Raw genomic sequence first — 20,151 nt, 5'->3', positions numbered from 1 at the left:
CCATCCCATTCCACTCCCCTGCTCTGCAAATCCTGAGGAGATCTGGGGGCCAGAAGTCCAAGAAAATGGTCTGCCTGATCCATCTTGGGATGTGACACAGCCTACCCATTCCCATCGGAACTCCAGAGAATTTCCAGTTCCTAGTCCTGACCACAGGATGTTTTGGAGATTGTGGACCTGGGACCCAGACCCTCTGTGTGCGTGGAAAGGGACATATCCATAAGCAAGGTATAAGCGTGACCAATTTGATGGGGAGACAGCCCAGGTCTTAGGAAGTTATTGTTAGGAAACTGCAACGAGGGGCCAGAGAGATAGCACAGCTGGAGGGCATTTGCCTTGCATGCAGCCGATCCAGGACGGATGGTGATTCGAATCCCCGCATCCCATATGGCTCCCAGTACCTGCCAGGAGCGATATTTGAGTACAGAGCCAGGAGTAATCGCTGAGCTCTGCCGGTGTGATCCAAAAATCAAAAACCAAAAACCAAAACAATACAATTATGGTGATAGTTTACTTTGAAAATCTAAGAGGACCAATGAAAAAAACTACTAGAAGTAAAAACAAAATAGAATTTAGTAAGATAGCAGAATGCATGGTAAGTACAGAAAAAATAAAACCTATATAACTAAAAGAATCAATTGGAAAATGTAAGGAGACAAAAGATCCAATTTTTTTTTTTTTTGGTTTTGGGGCTACACCTGGTGACATTCAGGGTTACTCCTAACTATGCACTCAGAAATCGCTCCTGATTTGGGGGACCATGTGGGATGCTGGGGGATCGAACTTGCACATGCAAGGCAGACACCCTTACCTCTTGTGCTACTGCTCTGGCCCCAATTTTTTCCCAATGTATATGGCAGTGCTCAAGGATCACTCCTGGCAGAGCTTGGAGAAACAAATGCGGTTCTGGAGGTTTATCCAGGTTGGCCACATGCAAGGCAAGTGTCTTACTCACTGTACTCTCAAGTCCCAAAGATTAATTCTTAGATTAAAAATAATTATAGGAGTTGAAGTAAAAATATAGCTGATAGGGTGTTTGCCTTTAAATGACCAATCTGCTGGGGCCAGAATAGTGGCACAAGCGTAGGGAGTTTGCCTTGCACATGCTAACCCTGGACCAACAGCGGTTTGATTCCCCCAGTGTCCCATTAGGTCTCCCAAACCAGAAGCAATTTCTGAGTGCATAGCCAGTAGTAACCTCTGAGTGTCACCGGGTGTGGCCCAAAAACCCAAAAAATAAATGAATAAATAAATGACTGACCTGGAATTGATCCTTGGCATCCCAAATGGTTCCCTGAGCCCTGCTAGCAGTGATTTCTGGACAGAACTAGGAGTTAGCTATAGGCATTGTCAGTCCAAAACAAAAGCAAAATGAAGCAAATTATAATGTAGGTACTAAATTAAAGACAAAGTTTATGGTATTGATGTCCAAAGTCAATGTCCCTGACCACTTCCAAAGTTCTCATGACTTTCCATGACTATCCCTGAGGCTCCAGCTTTCTCGAATATAGCAGCAATTGCACAAAATACTCCAGAATAATCCGGTAATCAATATGTAATAGCAACATGAAGGAAATTGTAGAACTTTACTGTCAGACATAAAGCAAGGCCCAAATAAATACATTTTGTTCCTAAATGAAAAACCTCTGGGGCCGGAGAGATAGCATGGAGGTAAGGCATTTGCCTTTCATGCAGAAGGGATGGTAGTTCGAATCCCAGCATCCCATACAGTTCCCCTGTGCCAGTCAGTGGCGACTTCTGAGCATAGAGCCAGGAGTAACCCCTGAGCACTGCTGGGTGTGACCCCCCCAAAAAAACCAACAAAACATACCCCCAAAACAAAAAACCTCAATATAATATTGTAAAGATTTAAATGATACCCTGAATGATCAAAAAATTAAGAATAATTTGAATTAAAAAAATCTCATTTTATTTTCTTCCTGAACTTTACAAGTTGATTCTAAGGTTTGGGCTAAGAGTAAATGCATCAACATTTTCTAAGAGCTCTTCACATTTATTTTTTAATTTTAAATTTTGGGGTCATACCTAGTGGTGCTCAAGGCTTACTCCTGACTCTGTGCTCAGGGATCATTTGTGGCTGTGTTCAGGAGATCATATAGGGGATTGAACCCAGGTTGGCTGTGTATAAGGCAAACATCCTACCTGCTGTATTATTAATCCAGCTCCAGAGCTTTTTGTAAGGGAAGACTATAAGAAAAACTTGCCTTATCAGATTTTAAAATGTACAAAAAAGACACATGCTTTTGTTCCATTTTAGAATTGTCTGCATCCCTGTTTGGGGAATGTAATTCCTCTCTTTTATTTAGTGGGGCTTTCACTATCTCTGGAGATGCTCGTGTTTTCTCTTGAATATGCCCATTTTCTTCATTCCTTTTACTGACACTTCTTTACTAAAGGCAGCAGACACTGGTTTGATCCCTGAGGACCATGCCAGGAGTGATCCTTAATCACCAGATTAAGATCCAGGAGTAAGGGGGCCTGAGAGATAGCATGGAATTAGGACATTTGCCTTGCATGCAGAACAACGGTGGGTTTGAATAGAGCATCCCATATGGTCCCCAAGCTTGCCAGGGCAATTTCTGAGCATAGAGCCAGGAGTAACCCCTGAGCGCAGCTGGTTGTAACTCCCCTAAAAAGAAAGAAGGAAGAAAAAAGAAAAGCGGGGGCCCGGAGGAGATAGCACAGCGGTGTTTGCCTTGCAAGCAGCCAATCCAGGACCAAAGGTGGTTGGTTCAAATCCTGGTGTCCCATATGTCCCCCGTGCCTGCCAGGAGCTATTTCTGAGCAGACAGCCAGGAGTAACCCCTGACACCGCCGGGTGTGGCCCAAAAACCAAAAAAAAAAAAAAAAAAAAAAAGAAAGAAAGAAAGAAAGAAAAAAGAAAGGAAGGAAGGAAGGAAGGAAGAAAGGAAGGAAGGAAAGAAGGAAGGAAAGGAGGAAGGAAGATAGAAAGAAAGAAAGAAGAAAAAAAGAAAGAAAGAAGAAAGAAAGAAAGAAAAAAGAAAGAAAGAAAGAAAAAAGAAAGAAAGAAAGAAAAAGAAAGAAGGAAAGAAAGAAAGACAGAAGATCCAGGAGTAAGTTCTGAGCACTGCTATGTATAGTTCAAAAATACAAAAACCGAAAACTTCTTTACTTGAGAAAAAAATTCAAAAAGCCTTCTCTAATGAAAACTGTGATTTTGGTGCAAATAAATAAGTCAATGTAAGATAATAAAATCCAGAAAGACTTGGATATTTGTGAGAACTGAAATAATAAGATGTTTTAAAGTAGCAGGAAAGTAAAAATTTCAGTAATGAAGTTGGAATAAAGGACTTTCCATTTAAAAGAAATAAATCATAAAAAAATAAAAAAAATAAATCTAAAGCCTTCTTTATGGTAGTCTTTAAAAAAGATCCAGATGGGAGGCCAGAGAGATAGCATGGGAGGTAAGGCGTTTGCCTTTCATGCAGAAGGTCATTGGTTTGAAATCCTGGCATCCCATATGGTCCCCTGAGCCTGCCAGGAGCGATTTCTGAGCATGGACCAGGAGAAACCCTTGAGAGCTGCCGGGTGTGACCCCAAAACAAAACAAAAACAAAAACAAAAAATCCAGATGGGAGCTGGAGTGATGGCACCGCAGTAAGGCTTTTGCTTTGCATGCAGCTGACCCTGGACGAACCTGAGTTTGGTTCCCGGCATCCCATATGGTCCCCCCGAAACTACCAGGAGCGATTTCTGAGCTCAGAGCCAGGAGTAACCCCTGCACCATTGAGTGTGACCCCCCCAAAAAAAGACCTATCTGGGTTCAATCCTTGGCACCACTTATGGTCCTCTGAGCCCCACCAGGATTGACCCCTGAGTGCAGAACCACTTTGGATTAAAAAAAAAAAAAAAAGAACCACTTTGGATGGTGCCGCCTCCCCTCAAATATCATAAACTAAAGAGTAGAACACTTTAGGATGGATTTCAATAATGCTTACAAAAACCAAAAGTTGTTTTCGGTCAATCTTCTTTTTTTTTTATTTTTGGGGCACACTTGGTGATGTTCAAGACCTAGTCCTGATTCTGCAGTCAGGAATTACTCCTGGCAGTTAGTGGGGACCATGTGGGATGCAGAGGATTGAACCTAGGTCAGCTGCCTATATGCAAGGCAAGTGCCTCATCCATTGTACTATTGTTCTGGGTCCTGTTTTATTTATGTGTATTTTGTTTGCATTAAACATTTTTTATTAATACTTTTGGTCTTTTTGTTTTGTTTTGTTTTTATTTGGGTCACACCTGGTGGCACTCAGGGGTTACTCCTGGATCTATGCTAAGAAGTTGCTCCTAGGGCAGGCACTGGGGAAGGGGGGGGGACCATAAGGGATGTCAGGATTCAAACCACCATCCATCCTGAATTGGCTGCATGCAAGGCAAACGCCTTATCCCTGTGCTATCTTCTCCTGCCCCTATTTATATTTTTGGGGGAAAGCAATTTTCTTTCTTTTTGGACACCAAAAAATTACATACCCAGAGGTGCTCAGGGGTTGTTCCCAATATGGTGCTTGGAATTTCTCCTAGTGGTGCTGGGGATTATGTGGATCAGAGATCAAACCCAGGGTTTCTGTATGCAAAGCATGTGCTCCAGTCCATTGAGCTGTCTTTGCAGTCCTTGGAAAAAACCTTTATAATAATTATTGCTTAAAACACACACACACAAAACTATTATTGCTGATATCACTCTAAACCAGTGGTCCTCAAACTATGGCCTGCGGGCCACATATTGTATTTGTATCTGTTTTGTGTCTTCATTGCAAAATAAGATATATGCAGTGTGCATAAGAATTCGTTCATAAGTTTTGTTTTTACTATAGTCAGACCCTCCAATGGTCTGAAGGACAGTGAACTGGCCCCCTGTTTAAAAAGTTTGAGGACCTCTGCTGCTTGTGGGACCACATTCAGTGGTTCTTGGGAGATATGTGGAGATAGAATCAAACTCAGAGCCTGGTATAAGCAATTAACCCAATTTGCCCTCCCAGTTCCCAAGAAAGCATTTTTATTTTTTTTAGTTTAGCTTTTTTTTTGTTTTGTTTTTTTTGGGCCACACCCTGTGACGCTCAGGGGTTACTCCTGGCTATGCGCTCAGAAGTTGCTCCTGGCTTCTTGGGGGGACCATATGGGATGCCGGGGGATCGAACCGCGGTCCGTTCTAGGCTAGCGCAGGCAAGGCAGGCACCTTACCTCCAGCGCCACCGCCCGGCCCCTAGTTTAGCTTTTTAAATTTTTTTTTCTCCCCTCTCCCCCTCAGGCTACTAAAGAGCCCTCAAGCAGCCTCAGCTGCAGTGACCCGGGGCGGAGAGCAAAAGCATTTTTATTTTTAATAAATTTATTAAAATGTTTATTATTAATTAATTTTTTACCACAACTAGAAGTACTCATGGCTCTATGCACAGGAATTGCTCCTGATGGTGCTGGGTACCCATATATTGCTGGAGATTAAACTCAGGTCTGGGTCCAGAGAGATAACACAGCGGTAGGGGGGCGTTTGCATTGCATGTAGTCAATCCAGGAGGACAGACTGTGGTTCAAATCCCAGCATCCCATGTGGTCCCCTGAGCCTGCCAGGAGTAAACCCTGAGCTCCACCAAGTGTGACCCAAAAACCAAAACCAAACCAAAACAAAACAAAACAGGTCTCCCCACATGCAAAGCATATACTCATATCAGTTCTCTCTGGCTCCACTGGGAAACTTTTCTTTGGGGGGGCTGTTTGGGCTACACCCAGTGGTGCTCAGGGGATACTCCTGGCTCTGCATTCAAAAAATCATCCCTGGCAAGCTTGCGGGACCATATAGGATACTTGGGAGTTCAACCTGGGTTCATCCCAGGTCTACTATGTGCAAGGCAATGCCCTACCCACTGTGCTGTCTATCACACCTACTCCTGGGAAAGCATTTTAAAAGCATGATATCAAATTCTTAGGCCATAAAGAAGGATGCTGATAGATTTAACTAAGTAAAATTCAAACATTTCTCACAGGGACATACACCATAGCATAGATAAAAGAGAAAAATCAGCCTGGAAGAATGTTGCAATATTTAAAAAAAATCAATAAAAACAAGAAAGTGTTGCAACCTAGATGACAAAGGGTCTGTCTTCATCTCTAAAGAGCTCTCCTAAACAAATAAGAAAAATCCCCGTCTCACAGCTCAATGGGCAAAGGATATGAATAAGCAGTTTCAGAGCTACTTTACAAAATGACCTGGACAAATATTTGAAAAGATTTTTGCAAATTCATTAAAAATTAAGAGAATGTAAATGAATCCAGAAGCCCAGAGTCCCAGAGAGGTGTTGAGGGAGACACAGCCCTCCTCAGGAAGCTGAAGTCTGTTCCCAACCTCAGAGATGAACTTCTTTTTTGAGAACAGCTCCACCTCTGCCCTGGGAATGGGCGAGCGGGGCCTGGCTGCCTCTTTCCTTCTGGAAGTGCCTCTTTCTCGTGGCTGGCCATTGTGGAGTAGAAGCAAAAAGCCTAGGTGAGTCCAGAGGTTGCTGCATGTTCTCCTCATTCTCTGCCTCCAAGCAGGACCATCCTATCCACTCACATCACATCCCCCTTCAGAAGCCTCTCTGAGCCCCAGATGCTCATGCGGACCATCGTCTCTTTAATGCAGCAGTGTTGCAAAAGAAGGACTTCTCTCTCGTACTCCAGGATCTTTATTTTCTGGCTGGCAGATGTAGCTAAGCTGATCTCTGGCCTGGACAGGCTGGAGCTTGGTATGTCCAAGAGGAAATGTGAGGAAATGGTAGCCAGCACTGAGCACCTCACTGCCACAGAACTACACCCAGGGCTTCTCTGCTTAGGACTCCCTGCGCCAGTGTTGATTGGACTGCAGCTGGGGTTGAACTAGTCTTCCCCAGAACTAAACCTGCTACTTTTTAGGCCTCCCAAGCATCACTCTATCCACCTGGCAGATGACATGAAGGAATATTCTTAGCAGACAGCTGCCACAAAGGCTCTGGGGCATGAGAATCTGTAAGGGGTTCCTGAGGGGAAAGCGCTGCTGGCTGTGGAGTGACGAAGAGCACAGGCCCAAGTGTTTGTGTGTATAGGGGTGCGGACTTGGGAGGCCTGAGCTTTTGGGTTCTGGTTGGTTGACCCTCTGGGAAATCCAGGGAGTTTCCAGCTGTAAGCTTGGGGGCCTGCTGGGTTGGGTGTGCAGGTTTCTCCTGGCTTGTCTTAATCCTTCAGTTATAGGAGGTTGTGGGAGGGAGGGGCTACCAGCATGTGGCCTGCAGTGGGTCAGAGTCCATGTGAGTGTCCCCACCTGTGTGCGACTGTAGGGTGGGGGGTACCTACACTTCTGTTCTCATACTCTTGTGTGGCACCACCTCTCCCCTGGGTCCCTGGCAGCGCCCGAGGATAGCCAGCAGGAAGAGGTGAGAGGCCCACAAGGACATTAGCAACACCCTGAGGACCAGGGACAGACAGAAGAGCTGACTCAGACATCTGAGGTGATGTCTCAGAGGGGCTGCCTCAAGGTCACAAAGGACACCCCTGCAGTGTGAAAAGAGACTTTGAGGGGCTTGTGCTCCCCTCAAGCCTGCTATGCTTTTGCTTACAGTAGCTGATGACAATGGCAGGGTCAGTCCTGGGTCCGGGACTGAGAACCAAGATGTAGCAGGTTGAGGGTCCTAGGCTGTTTCCAGTTCCATTGAGCTTCTCTACCAATGAGGTACCTACTCCCCTAACGTTCTTTTTTTTTTTTTTTTTTTTGGTGGGAAGCCTTCATGAATGTTCAGGGGCACGGGGGGTCCCTCCCTTTCTGTGTTTCTTGGCCAGGAGGGCCTGCAGGTCCAGACACGGGCCTGGGGCTGGGGGGAGTTTCTCACAGAGCCATCTGGGATGTCCCTGGTGATCAGAGGCAGGGCCATCTCCAGAAGTACTGGCAGGAGTGGAGGGTGCCGGGTGATTGAACCCTCACCCTTATGTTATCTCTCACCAATTCTTGAGCCCCAGTACTGTCCCAGTCTAGCTGGGCAGGAGTCATACAAAGCCTCTGCCACCATTCTGGGAGCTGGAAGGTACAGAGACCCAGGCAGGGATAGCAATCACAGACCCTGGTCCCTGCAGGGCCCCATCCACCTGCCGCGGCCCCGAGTGTGTTCGAGGAGAAGCAGAGCTGCCAGGCTGCCTGCTCCAACCTGACCTGGCCCACAGGCCCTTCCTTCAAAGACTGGCCTGGCCGTGCCACTTTATTGCCCAGCTAATGACGGTGATTAGGCTGACAGGTGCCGCCTGGCTCCCTTCCGCCATCCTGCCTGCCAAGGAGGGTTTCTGAGCCCCTTAACCCTGCCAGGGCACCATCCATGGGCATACCCCTCCACTCATGGGCCTGTTTGTTGTGTTCCCCTCAACCCCCACTTTTGACTTTCTCTGAGGGGTACTGAGTGAGGGAGATGGGTGCTGTGGTAGGCAGTCCCCTCTGGCCCCTGTCAGGGCTGGCACCGAGCAGGAGGAACCTGCTGCATTGTGAGTAGAACCCTCACTGAAGAGGGGCATCAGAGCCCAGCCCACTGCAGAGTGGGGGTGCTTTCGCCTGGGGCTTGGGTGGTCTTATGCGGGTCTGGGTGGGACCATGATTTATGGGCTGTGCTTCATGAGTGAGGAATGCCAGCCTGGGGGGCCAGGGTGGGTGCGGCGCCCACCACCTGGTTCTTCCCCCTTGCTTCTGTCTGGCATGTCCTGTCAGGATCCCCTGTCCGCGGGGGAACAGCCATGGTGTCCCCATGTAGTTGTGCCTTCCCTGTGTGAAGGCGCAGTGCAGGGGCACACAAAATGGCTCCATCCTAGCCTCTCTATTCCCAGAACAAACCCTCCTTTCCTTCTTTTACTGGCACAAGAGTTATATCTTTTCTCCCTCCACAGTAGGAGGGGACAAGATCAGACCCTGGAAAGTTCCAGGGAAATGAGTTTCCGGTTCTAGGCTCTGTCCACAGTGAGGTCCAAGAGGGTGAAGCAAAGATGATCTCACTGTAGAGGACATGGGGTTCCCCAAAGGCTGCTGGCTGTTCTGGACACTCTTGCACCCCCCACCTTGCAGGATCGAGGGATACTCTAGAGTTCAGGCAGGCGCGGATGGGGACAAGCATCCCCAGGGTGCCCTGATCCCGACTCTGGAGGCCGACCAGTCCAGTCAGCTCAGGCTGCCACTGGGGGTGAGGGTCTGTCCTCTGGGGCACCTCACATGGGTCAGCCTGCCTCCCCCAGTGTGGCGGGACTGGTTTTTCCAGCTGGAGGAAGGGTCGGTGAGGAATTGGCAGGGGCTGAGGGTTTTTATTAAATGCCCAGGGAGTGCTCTGGGAAAGAGGCAGGTTTCCCCCAAAGACACGCAGGGACTGGCAGGGCCCAATTAGCGGCCGGTGATGTCAGCGCTGCTTCCCTGGGTGGCTGCGCCCACTCCGATGGGCCTTGGCAGGGGTTCTTGGCCATTACCTTCTCCCTGTTGTGGGAGGGGGTGCCAAGGGGACTGCCTTAGAGGACAGAGACCTGGTCCCCTCCTACAACCCTCCCCGACCTGGCGCCTGAGTCAGGTCATGGACCGGAACTTGCTGGAAAAACCATTGCAGACTCTACTGAAAAAGACTTTAATGGGGATAATTTCTGAACCTTCCTTCAGAACCCAGAGAGTCTGGGGAGACTTCAGCACCCAGGCAGGTCCCAGAAGCTCTTATCTTGCTGCCTTGGGCCCCACAACCCTGAATTTTAATAAATATAGTGCAAACTAGTCTGCATATGGAGCGCTGTCAGACACATCACACACAGACCGAAAACACATAGCTAGGATCATGTGCAAAAGCATGATCATGCATAACTACAGCCTCTCTTGCACATACATGACTGTAGCCCTTCTGACACACACACACACACACACACACACACGATGTTCACAGACACACAGGGTCTCACAGCCACACCTCACACACACTTCTCTCTCTCTCTCTCTCTCTCTCTCTCTCTCATCTCTCTCTCTCATCTCTCTCTCTCTTTGTCTCTCTCTCTTCAATGTTGGCTTGGAACACGGGGTATCCGTTCCTAGGCTCAGAGGAGTGTACCAAGGGTGTTCCAGCCTAGACTGTTTTTCCCCGAGTCTAGGGTCTGGGGGTGGCAGTGATGTTGACCAAGCAGCTTTTGTTGTTTAGAGATGTCAGCCCAGATGGGGAATTCTTGTAGCTGAAAGATGGGGTAGGACCAGCTGTTGATGGCCAGCATGATGACGAGCACCCCGAGGATGTTGAGCAGGAATCCTGTTCGATAGCCTGGGGAAGAAAGACAGATGCATGCTTTGGGGTACTCAAGAGTTCTTTGTAGCTAAGTCCTCTCCCAGGGGGGTCTCCAGGGGTCTAACCTGTCATGCCCAGTGTTGCCCTGTATTCCCCTTTTCCCTTCTTCTCTGGCAATGCACCCTACTCTTCCTATTGGTCCCCTCCACCTTCTCTCTCTTTATTCAATAATATACAAAATTTATACAAAACACCATGATGACAAATACGTTTGTAGTAGGGGTTCAGTCATAAAATTCACCTTCTCTTTAATCCTCTCCCTATCATGGTCCAGGGCTGGCAGGGTATGAAGGGGCTTCACTGGGGATCATATCCCCAGTTTTTCCCCTTAATCCCCCCTTCTGGATTGGGGTGTCCTTTGCCACTATGAACCTCAGCAGCCTTAAGCTTCTTGTGGAGTGACAGCCATCTGCACTCACCATGTCGGCACACTTTGAGGCCCCCGAATGAGAAGACAATGGCGTTGGGTGGGGTGGCCACGGGCAGCATGAAGGCCAGGGGAGGCAGACAGAGGTGCAGGGGAGCATGATGTAGAGTGGATGTATAGCAGATTTTCTGAGCCTGGGGGAGCAGGGGTGGGGAGCAGGTCACACCAGAAGGCAAGTATGGCCCCATCTGCCCCGAGCCCCTCTAGCACTGACCACAATCCTCCTACGTTGCCGGAAGTCCCAGGTGACCTGGGCCAGGCCCTTTGACCTCTTTGGAGGGGGATGAATGTGCAGCCCTGCCCTGTGGGGTGTGGAGAGGGGAGGGGCCCATAAAATGGATCTCAAAGGGGTTCAGGGGTGCCATCAAAGGCTCTGGGGAACGCACCTGGGGACGCTCTGGGGAGCAATTTCATCCTGATCACCTCAGGAATGACCAGACCAGGGCCTGGGTGGAGGGTAGGTGAGGCTGCCCACGAGCCCATTGGGATATTCGAGGGGTGAGTCCAGGGGCCAGTGGTCCTTGGGGCCCAGAGTAGCTCAAGAGACTGGGGAAGGGTGAACACCAGGGCTTGTTTCAGAGTTTAGGAAATGAAGGGAGCTACAGACAAGTCACACTACTTCAAAGTTGGGGCTCTGGGTGGGGGGAGGAGGCAGGAGGGCTGCCTGGAGGAGGTTTTACAGGACTAGCTCACCATAGAGGGCCAGGATGGGCAGGAAGAGTGTGGTGGTGGCCACATTGCTGGTGCACTCAGTGAAGGTGGCAACCATGAGGCAGAGGATAAGGGCAATGGCAGGAGGTGGAATGTCACCCAGTGGGGTACAGCAATGTTCCCCAGCCAATCGGGACAGGGCCAGATTTCTGTGGGCAGAGAGATAAAAGTGGTCAGGGCTGTGTGGGGCTGGAGTGTGGCTGAGGTTCTGCGAGCCTCAAGAGCAGGGTAGGAGGGAAATTGAGAGCCACAGAGACCTGGCGCCCCCCGCCCCCCCCCCAGCTCTGAGCTACAGTGGATCTGGGAGAAGGGTCAGAGGGAAATGGAGGAGAGGCCAAAGGTCATTTATGATAAACCTGTGCTTGTGGGGCAAACTTGGCTGCATTTCTCTCTCCAGCCTGGATGGCTGGGGCAGAGGGAACCTCAATCCTGGCAAGGAGGTAATGAGCAGGCAGGGGAGGATGGAAACAGTGCACAGGAGAGTTCCAGAGGCTTTGCCTCCCTGTGTCTGTCGAGGGGCCTGATCTCCAGATAGCTGGATCTTTAACAACACTGCCCACCTAGCCATAGGCAGTGGCTTGGGGAATGCTTGCTGGTATGGGCCTGCTGCAGACCCCAGGGGTCTCACCAAACCCAGGGGCTGTCTTCCACTGAGGCGCAGTGGGCAGGCTCAGGCATCCCCATTTGGAGGCGGGTTTGGGGGAATGAGGTTCCGAGTGGGGGCTGGTGTGAGCACGGGCGCCCCCCTGGTGCCCAAAAACACCAGCAACTGCCGGTCACCTCCCAAAGATTCAGGGCTGGCGGGTGGCCTTGAGAACATCCCTACTTGTCCCAGCATCTGTCTTCCTTTTGTTTGTAGAACCTAACTGGAAAGCTTAGGTTTTTCTCCCGCTCATCCAATGGAGCTTGTCTCTCCTGGCAACCTCCAGGACTGCCCACAAGAGGGTGGTGGTGGTCTATTAGGGATATGGTCCGACAGACTCAGTCCCTCTTCCCTGCCTAGGGGTCTCCCTCAGGCAGGCTGCCAGGAGCAAGAACTCTCACCTCACTGCCCTTGGCCAAAGCGAAGCCACCGCCCAGCAGGAAGACGATGTTCCAGGGCATCTTCTCATTCACAGTCTTCCAGTTGAGGAGGGCTGGAGGTCCCTTCACCTTCCCGGGTTTGTCTGTTACCCAAGTAGAGAGGTGTGTGTGTGTCACTAAGAGTCAAAAAAAAAAAAAAAAAAAAAAAAAAAAAAAAAACAAAAAAACAAAAAAACCCACCTTCCCTCCATTCGGATCCTTAAGGCAGGCTGGAACAGAACTCAATAAAGTCATTGCAGCCTCATGACTTTGTCCCTGAGTCCTTGTGCCCTCTAACCCCAGTCCTCCTGGGGCTGGGTCTAGTTTTGTTTTGCAAGAGTGATCAAGGGTCCTTTCCAAGTTGGGAAGGCAAGGATTGTCTGTGGGCCCAGCCCTGCCCTACCCAGGTGCTTACTTGGATCCTGAGTTAGCCCGGGGATCTCAGAGGGCATGATGAACATAATTGATGCTGATAAAGATGGCCACGGTCCCATCAGACACCATACTGCGGGCAGGGAAGGGAGGCGAGGGGCTCACAGGGTCGTACATGGAGTGGAGAGGCCCCTTCCCACACACTGGCAATTGCCAACCTCTTCGGGTCCCCAGAAGTGTGACCTTCTGTTTTGCCCCTTCCCCTTTCCCCCAGAAAGACCCCCCTCATTCCCTCCAGAATGCTCACCTATCCCCTTTGCTATTGGGAAAAGCCAGGTTGCCCCAGCCAGTGAAAAAGGCCCGCTCCCGGGGTGAACCAAAGCACCACCAGCAGGACAAAGAGGGACGGATACTGCCGTTTTCGGCAAAGGTCATGGAGCCCATCTGCTTTTTCTCAGTCTGGATGACGCGGTAGGCGGCTTTCTCCTGATCACGTGCATCTCCCCCTATGCCAAAGTTCTTCCGGAAGCTGCAAGCAGAGGACTAGTTCAGGGGTTCTGAGTGTCTGTGATGACAGAGAGCAAGCAACACAGCATCCTACTCCAGAATCCTGACACCCCCCAGGCTTTTGAAATGAGATAGGAGGGTTTGTTTTGTTGTTGTTTGTTTTGTTATTGTTATTGTTTTGTTTGGGGCCACACTCAGTGGTGCTCAGAGCTTACTCCTCTGCTTTGCACTCATCATAGAAATGATCCCTGAAAGTATAGTCTTTGACTCAGGAGTTACTTCTGTAGTACTCCAGGGACAGTATGGGATGCCAGGGATCAAGCTTGGCCACCTGTGTACAAAGCAAATGCCCTACCTGCTGAACTACCTCTCTGACCCTGAGTTCTGGTTCTTATTTAGCAGAGGCAAACCTGGTCCTTCTGCATACAAAGCATAAAATTACCTTTGACTTCTCTCTCTGACCAAGGCCAACCTCCATATGAGGTACACTAGCTCCTCCAAAGACTTTCCTGCCTTATTTTCTCTCTCGATGTTTTTGTTTTTGTTTTGTTTTTGTTTTTGGGCCACACCTGGTGACTCTTAAGGGTTACTTCTGGCTCTGCACTCAGAATTTATTGCTCCTGGCTTGGGGACCATATGGAATTCTGGGAACCAAACCCAGATCCATCCTGGGTCAGCTGCATGCAAGGCAAATGCCCTACCGCTGCTAGCTAATCGTCTCTGGCCCCTATTTTCTCCTTTACATTTCCTGATTCTCCTTTTTGCTCTGTGTTTCAGCCCCCTATCTCCCAGAACAAGAGAGCCCCCAAACAGAGCGCTCCCTCCTCCATGCCTTGCACAAACTCTTCCTGCTGCCTGAGCTATCTTTGCTCACATCTTTACCTGGCTGACCATCTTTTCTAAGAGTCCATCTCAGCATCATCTCCTGCAAGGACCTTCCAGAATTTTCACTTTCCAGAGCTTCTGGGACTTGACCCCTCAGTACCTCTCAGCCCATGGATAGGGACTGGGGTTGAATATCTCAGGCCAGGCAAATGGTAAGGGCACAACACAGACTCTTGGAACTGACCACTCTCACTGCAGGCAAAGTGCCTGCAACCAGGGAGCAAGCATGAGAGAATGGAAGAGATCCAGAGTGGACATCAGGCAGGCATGTGTATCTCAGAACTGACAAAGATAATAGTTCTCAAATCTCAGTGTCCTCATCTGGAAGCCCAATTTTTTCTGCCTTTTGCCCAGAAATTCCCAGCTGGGAGCAGGAGAAAGGGACCTTCTTGCTGGGCTGAGCACACCTTTCCTCCCCAAGGATTTCCCATGGTAGCCAGCCAGTTCTGCTGGAAACAGCCAGAGAGGTGAGGTACACACCTGGGAAACCCTGTTGTCCCATTCCCTAGCCTCCACTACTTACTCTACACCCCAGGAAGAGGACCTGCAGCCACAGCCACGCCAGCAGCAGCAAGATTGACCATGGTGGGGAAGGCAAAGCCAAACCAGGAGGCAAAGTTCACCTCACGTTGCCATTTTCAGGGAAGAGGCTGGGGGTGGAGGAGAAAGGACAGCTGTGAGACACTGCCCAGAGCCCCCCAACCCCATCTACCTGCAAAGTGAGGTTGATCTTGCACTCACGTGTCGATCTGGCCTTGCAGCACCAGGTTGGGGGTGGTGCCCCGTGTGTGTGGCGATGCCCCCGATACTGGCGGAGTAACACACACACAGGCTCATGCCCTGGCTGAATTGCAGCTGATTCTGCTTCTTCTTCGACTGGAAACTCCAGGGGGCGCAGGCAAACTGGGGGGTGCCTGCCCATTGTCTGCAACAGGGATGCACTCAGGTTGGAGTGCACACCCAGGCCGACACCCTCCAGGATACATGTCAGTGAGGATCTCAGACCTGGGCAGGGCCTGTGAGGCCCCACCCCAACCTTGTTCTCCAAGTCTTGGGCTGGGACAATCTTAGATAGCATCTGTCTTAACTCCCTCATAAGGAAAGAAAACTGAAACAAAGAGAAGGGACCACATGGTGGAATGGAAAATGGGAACCCGGCCCCTCTTTGGCCCTCCACCGAACTTTCTGCTTGCTGGAGAATAGCAGCAATAGCAAAAAAGATAGGGGGGAAGATGGGTCTAGAGAGATAGCATGGAGGTAAAGCATTTTTTTTGTTTTTGTTTTTGGGTCACACCCGGCAGTGCTCAGCGTTACTCCTGGCTGTCTGCTCAGAAATAGCTCCTGTCAGGCATGGGGGGACCATATGGGACACCGGGATTCGAACCAACCACCTTTGTCCTGGATCGGCTGCTTGCAAGGCAAACGCCGCTGTGCTATCTCTCCGGGCCCGGAGGTAAAGCATTTGCCTTGCATGCAGAAGGTCGGTAGTTCGAATCCCAGCATCCCATATGGTTCCCCTAGCCTGCCAGGAGCGATTTCTGAGCATAGAGCCTGGAGTAAATTCCTAATGCTGCCGGGTGTGACCCCAAAACCGAAAAAAAAAAGGGGGGGGGGGACGATGGGGCTGGAGAGATAGCACAGCATTTGCCTCGTGCCTTGTGCACAGCAGACCCGGGAGGGGACCTGGGTTCAATTCCCAGCATCACATATGGTCCTCCCATGCCTCCCAGGCATGATTTCTGAGCATAGAGCCAGGAGTAATCCTAAGCAATGCCAAGATGTGACCCAAAATCCAGAAAAGGGTGGGGGAGAAAACCCAGGCCCCAAACCACGACACCGACATTGCTTCTGGCCTCCTCCCCCAAAGGGGAATCTGAAGAATCCCTGGTCCTGCCCACCTCCCCCTGCCCACCCTCACACCTTACAACACCCCACACATCTCCACCATTCCTCCCATATTCCCAACAAATACCCCACCGGTGTTAGGGCAGCCCCTTAGCCCTGGTGCCGGGACCAGTCTGGTCTCTCTGCTCACCAAGCTTGGATTCTTCTTTCTGGGGGACCCAGCTCCTGAGCTCGAAGGTGGGATTGTTGGTGCCTTTCTCCACATCACTGGCTGAGGGATCCTTTGCTGAGGATCCCTGGCCGAGGGATCCCTGTGCAGCTGCTCTAGTACGGCGTGTGCGATGGGGCACCATCATGGCCGTGGTGGCTGTGTTGCTGATCCACATGGACAGGAAGGGCAGTGACCAGCATGAAGCCCAGCATCAGCCTGGTGACAGACAGATGTATACTCTGTCATTCCAGTGGCCCAGGAGAGGGGGGCTCACACCTGTCCCTGCTTCTCGGCCTTGTTTTGTGGGCACTCACAGGGCCGGGCCGCACCCCGACGATGAGGAGCACGTTGAGGGCGATTCGTTTGTGCAGGTTCCAGTGTTCCACAGCGATGGCCACCAGCAGCCCCCCGATGAACAGGATGTTGGTATCCTTCAGGTACTCAATGCAGACCTGGGGGTGGGGGCAGCTAAATGGTGGGATCCTTTGGTTTGCTGGGGCTTGTGGAGTGCACTGCGCACGGACATTCCTGAGCCCCAGTGGACACCCTGGTTCTCAGAACCATAAGGGAACTGGTCTTTGCATGTTTATGCCATTGCATATAATCAAGTTCCTTCTTCCTGCGAAGCTCAGGCACTATGGGGTGAATCTAACCTAACGCCATGCATACTTTCAGACACTTGAGATAGAGAGCTTTTTTTTTTGGACGACACCCCATTGATGCTCAAGGGTTACTCCTGACTATGCACTCAGAGAAGATCACGTCTTGGTTTTGGGGAACCATATGGGATGCCAGGGATCAAACCGCAGTCAGTCCTAGGTTAGCACGTGCAAGGCAAATGCTGGCCCTGACCATCTGCGCCGACCACTCTGGCTCCAAGATAGAGACTTTTGGTCTGGCTCTAAAGACTAGAAACTCCAGGTATGGTCCTGGGCTGGGCAACATCTCTATCTTGAACCTACTAAAGTAAACAGTTTAGGTCCTTGTGGTTGTTTCTTGGGTTGTGCTCTTGCTGCAATCAGTATTCAGCAGAAGTTATTCAGGAATAAGCCAGTGGCTCCATGCAATCTGGAAATACCTTCACAAGAAGTTGGGTGGGTGACAGAGCTACTGAACTAAGTTCTTTCACCGAACTTGAGGCTCTCCCACAACCTCCAGTCCCTTCACCAACAACATCTGCTTTGAATTCCCAGCACCAGTCACCTCTCTGCCTTCTGCATACATTTTTATTTTAAATTTTGATCCACTGTGATTTACAATACTATTAATGATGAGTATTTCATACATAAAGTGTTTCAGACACCATACCCTTGAGTGTCGGCTTCTCTCCACCATTGTCTCAGGGTACCACAAATCCTCCCCCCGCCCCAACGAGTAAGCTCAGTTCTATAGGTCATCCCTCATTCTATTGTTCTTGACCATTTGTTATTCCCTTACTATTCCACATATAAGAGGGCTCATTCTGTCTGCCCCTCTCCTTTTGGCTGACTTCTCCCTCAGCATGATACCCTCCAGATCATCCATGTAGTGTGCACATTGCATGGGCTTTGTCTTTCTTAGAGAAGAGTAGAAGTCTCTGTGTCTCTATGCCACCATTTCCTTTCTCTTTCTTTCTTTCTTTTCTTCTTTTTATCTTTCTTTTCTTTCTTTTCTTATCTCTTTCTTTCTTTCTTTCTTCTTTCTTTCTTTCTTTTTCTTTCTTTCTTTCTTTCTTTCTTTCTTTCTTTCTTTCTTTTTCTTTCTTTCTTTCATGTCTTTCTTTCTTTCTTTTCTTTCTTTCTTCTTTCTTTCTTTTCTTTCTTTCTTTCTTGTCTTTCTTTCTTTCTTTCTTCTTTCTTTCTTTCTTTCTTTCTTTCTTTCTTTCTTCTCTCTCTCTCTCTTTCTTTTTTTTTTTGTTGTTTTTTTTTGTTTGTTTTTGGGTCACACCCGGCCATGCTAAGGGGTTACTCCTGGCTCTATGCTCAGAAATCGCTCCTGGCAGGCTCATTGGACCATATGGGATGCCAGGATTCGAACCATTGACCTTCTGTATGCAAGGCAAACGCCTTACCTCCATGCTATCTCTTCCGCCCCCCCGTTCCTTTTTTCTTTTTGTAGTTTTTGGGGTCACACTCGTGATGCTCAGGGTTTACTCCTAACTTTAGTTTCAGGAATCACTCCTAACAGTGATCAAGGATCATATGGGATGCTGGGGATTGAACCCAGGTATCAGCTGTGTTAAAGCAAACACCCTAGTTCATATACTATCTCTTTAGCCCTCTCATCAGTTTATTTACCCAGGCATTCCCATTGCTTTTTGTCCTCAGGACTCTCTGCCTACTCAGAAGCAAGAATTCCTTTTCTTTTCCTCTTGGTGTCCTGTCCACTATTGGCTTCATTGGCTCACTAACATTCTAAGGAGGATTACCCTTGCCCTCCAGAACTTCTTCCTGTGTGTATTTGAGGGGACTTACCTCAGAGGCTTTCCATGATCCCCATCATAGGGAGCAGGACTAGGGGTGAAGAAGGCAGTGACGGGCCAGGGGTAGTGCCTCGGTGCACCAAAAGAGTGCCATAATGATGATGCTGTAGCCGCAGTAGGCTTCCTGTGGAGAGGGGGACATGGCTGTGGAAGGGGGCAGGGAACATGTGACCCTGAGTCACATTCCCTACCTGCTCCCAGGAAATAGGGCTCTTGGAACAAATGGGGGAGCTCCAGTCATTGCTTTCCTAAACACAAATCCATTCAAATGGAAAATGAAGTCAAAACAAGATGGCCGCCATCCTGTCTTTGACTTTGGGCGAGCCTAGACATTACAACTCCTCCACACTGGAAAGTCTAGAACCAGCAACCAGGGTATCAGGAATGTCTTGCATTATCTTTTCTGTGAGACAAGATGGTGGAACCAAATGAGAGTTTCCTAGTTGAGGTGTGGGCTAACAGAGCAGAGTTGGTATATAACCCTGCCTACACTTTGAACCCCAATTGACAGTTAGTTTGAGGGTCTGTGCTTGGAAGGAGCCTTCATGTATTCCATAGGACAGAATCATCTGGACCCTTGGTGTGGCAGTACCAGCAGCTCTCAGCCAGTTTTCTCACTGAATGCCTGCCATACTGTATTACGTAGGGACCTACTACCACAGACTCGTGACTCAGCCTCACCCTCCAGGGCACATCATCACAAAGCTCCATGGAGGCACCAGCCCCTTCAGAGCTTTCTATGGATCCTCTCCTCTGCCTCTGTACTGTGCTGAGATGTGTGGGGTCAATCTGAGCCTAGAACATTTTATTTTAATTGACAATATATTTAAGAATATTTTAAAATAACTATGGCAAATTACCTTTCTTCCACAGTGGACTTTTACCTATAAAATATATCTTTTTAGGGACTGAAGAGATAGTGTAGGGATTAGGAACTTCCTTTGATTGTGGCTGACCGAGTTCAATGCTCAGTACCACATATGGGTCCCTCAAGCTATGCCAGTAGTGATCCCTGAATACAGAGCCAGGAGTAACTCCTGGGTGTTCCCCTCCTCCCAAAAAGATTACAAACCTTTCAAAAATAAGGAAACTCAAGACAAATAACAACATTAACAAATAAATAAATAAAAAGCAATTTTCAGAGCATAGATTTTTTTTTGGTTCTGTGCTCAGAAATTACTCCTGGCTGGCTCTGAGGATGTTGAGGACCCAAACCTGGGGTAGCCACATTCAAGGAAAGCACCCTACCTGCTGTGCTATCATTTCAACCCCCAGAGCATAGATTTTGTTTGTCTTTTGGGCAAGAATGATGTCCTGCACTCCTTGCAGTGCTTGAGAATCATATGTG

At 49.2% G+C, this 20,151-nt stretch overlaps 2 protein-coding genes across 2 annotated transcripts in view; one reads left to right on the top strand and one right to left on the bottom strand.

The window, feature by feature from the left end:
* Positions 1-20,151, top strand: part of PIGS (phosphatidylinositol glycan anchor biosynthesis class S) — a 1,033,024-nt gene that overhangs the window by 71,051 nt on the left and 941,822 nt on the right. The window lies entirely within an intron of this gene.
* Positions 8,637-20,151, bottom strand: part of SLC13A2 (solute carrier family 13 member 2) — a 32,483-nt gene continuing 20,968 nt past the window's right edge. Inside the window, 26 exon segments of the mRNA XM_049789217.1 lie at positions 8,637-8,785; positions 10,095-10,286; positions 10,742-10,823; positions 10,826-10,877; positions 11,439-11,599; positions 11,601-11,609; positions 12,505-12,626; positions 12,938-12,986; positions 12,988-13,027; positions 13,202-13,263; positions 13,265-13,312; positions 13,315-13,423; positions 14,480-14,493; positions 14,810-14,863; positions 14,865-14,909; positions 14,912-14,936; positions 15,028-15,068; positions 15,070-15,171; positions 15,174-15,211; positions 16,322-16,407; positions 16,443-16,477; positions 16,479-16,526; positions 16,528-16,562; positions 16,662-16,810; positions 18,792-18,841; positions 18,844-18,927. Of these exon segments, the coding sequence (XP_049645174.1) occupies positions 8,637-8,785; positions 10,095-10,286; positions 10,742-10,823; positions 10,826-10,877; positions 11,439-11,599; positions 11,601-11,609; positions 12,505-12,626; positions 12,938-12,986; positions 12,988-13,027; positions 13,202-13,263; positions 13,265-13,312; positions 13,315-13,423; positions 14,480-14,493; positions 14,810-14,863; positions 14,865-14,909; positions 14,912-14,936; positions 15,028-15,068; positions 15,070-15,171; positions 15,174-15,211; positions 16,322-16,407; positions 16,443-16,477; positions 16,479-16,526; positions 16,528-16,562; positions 16,662-16,810; positions 18,792-18,841; positions 18,844-18,927 (1,881 nt within the window).

Source organism: Suncus etruscus, chromosome 1, assembly GCF_024139225.1.
Source record: "Suncus etruscus isolate mSunEtr1 chromosome 1, mSunEtr1.pri.cur, whole genome shotgun sequence".
Classification (NCBI taxonomy): domain Eukaryota; kingdom Metazoa; phylum Chordata; class Mammalia; order Eulipotyphla; family Soricidae; genus Suncus; species Suncus etruscus.
Note: the sequence above shows the minus strand (reverse complement) of the source record. Positions and strands in the feature narration are given on the sequence as shown.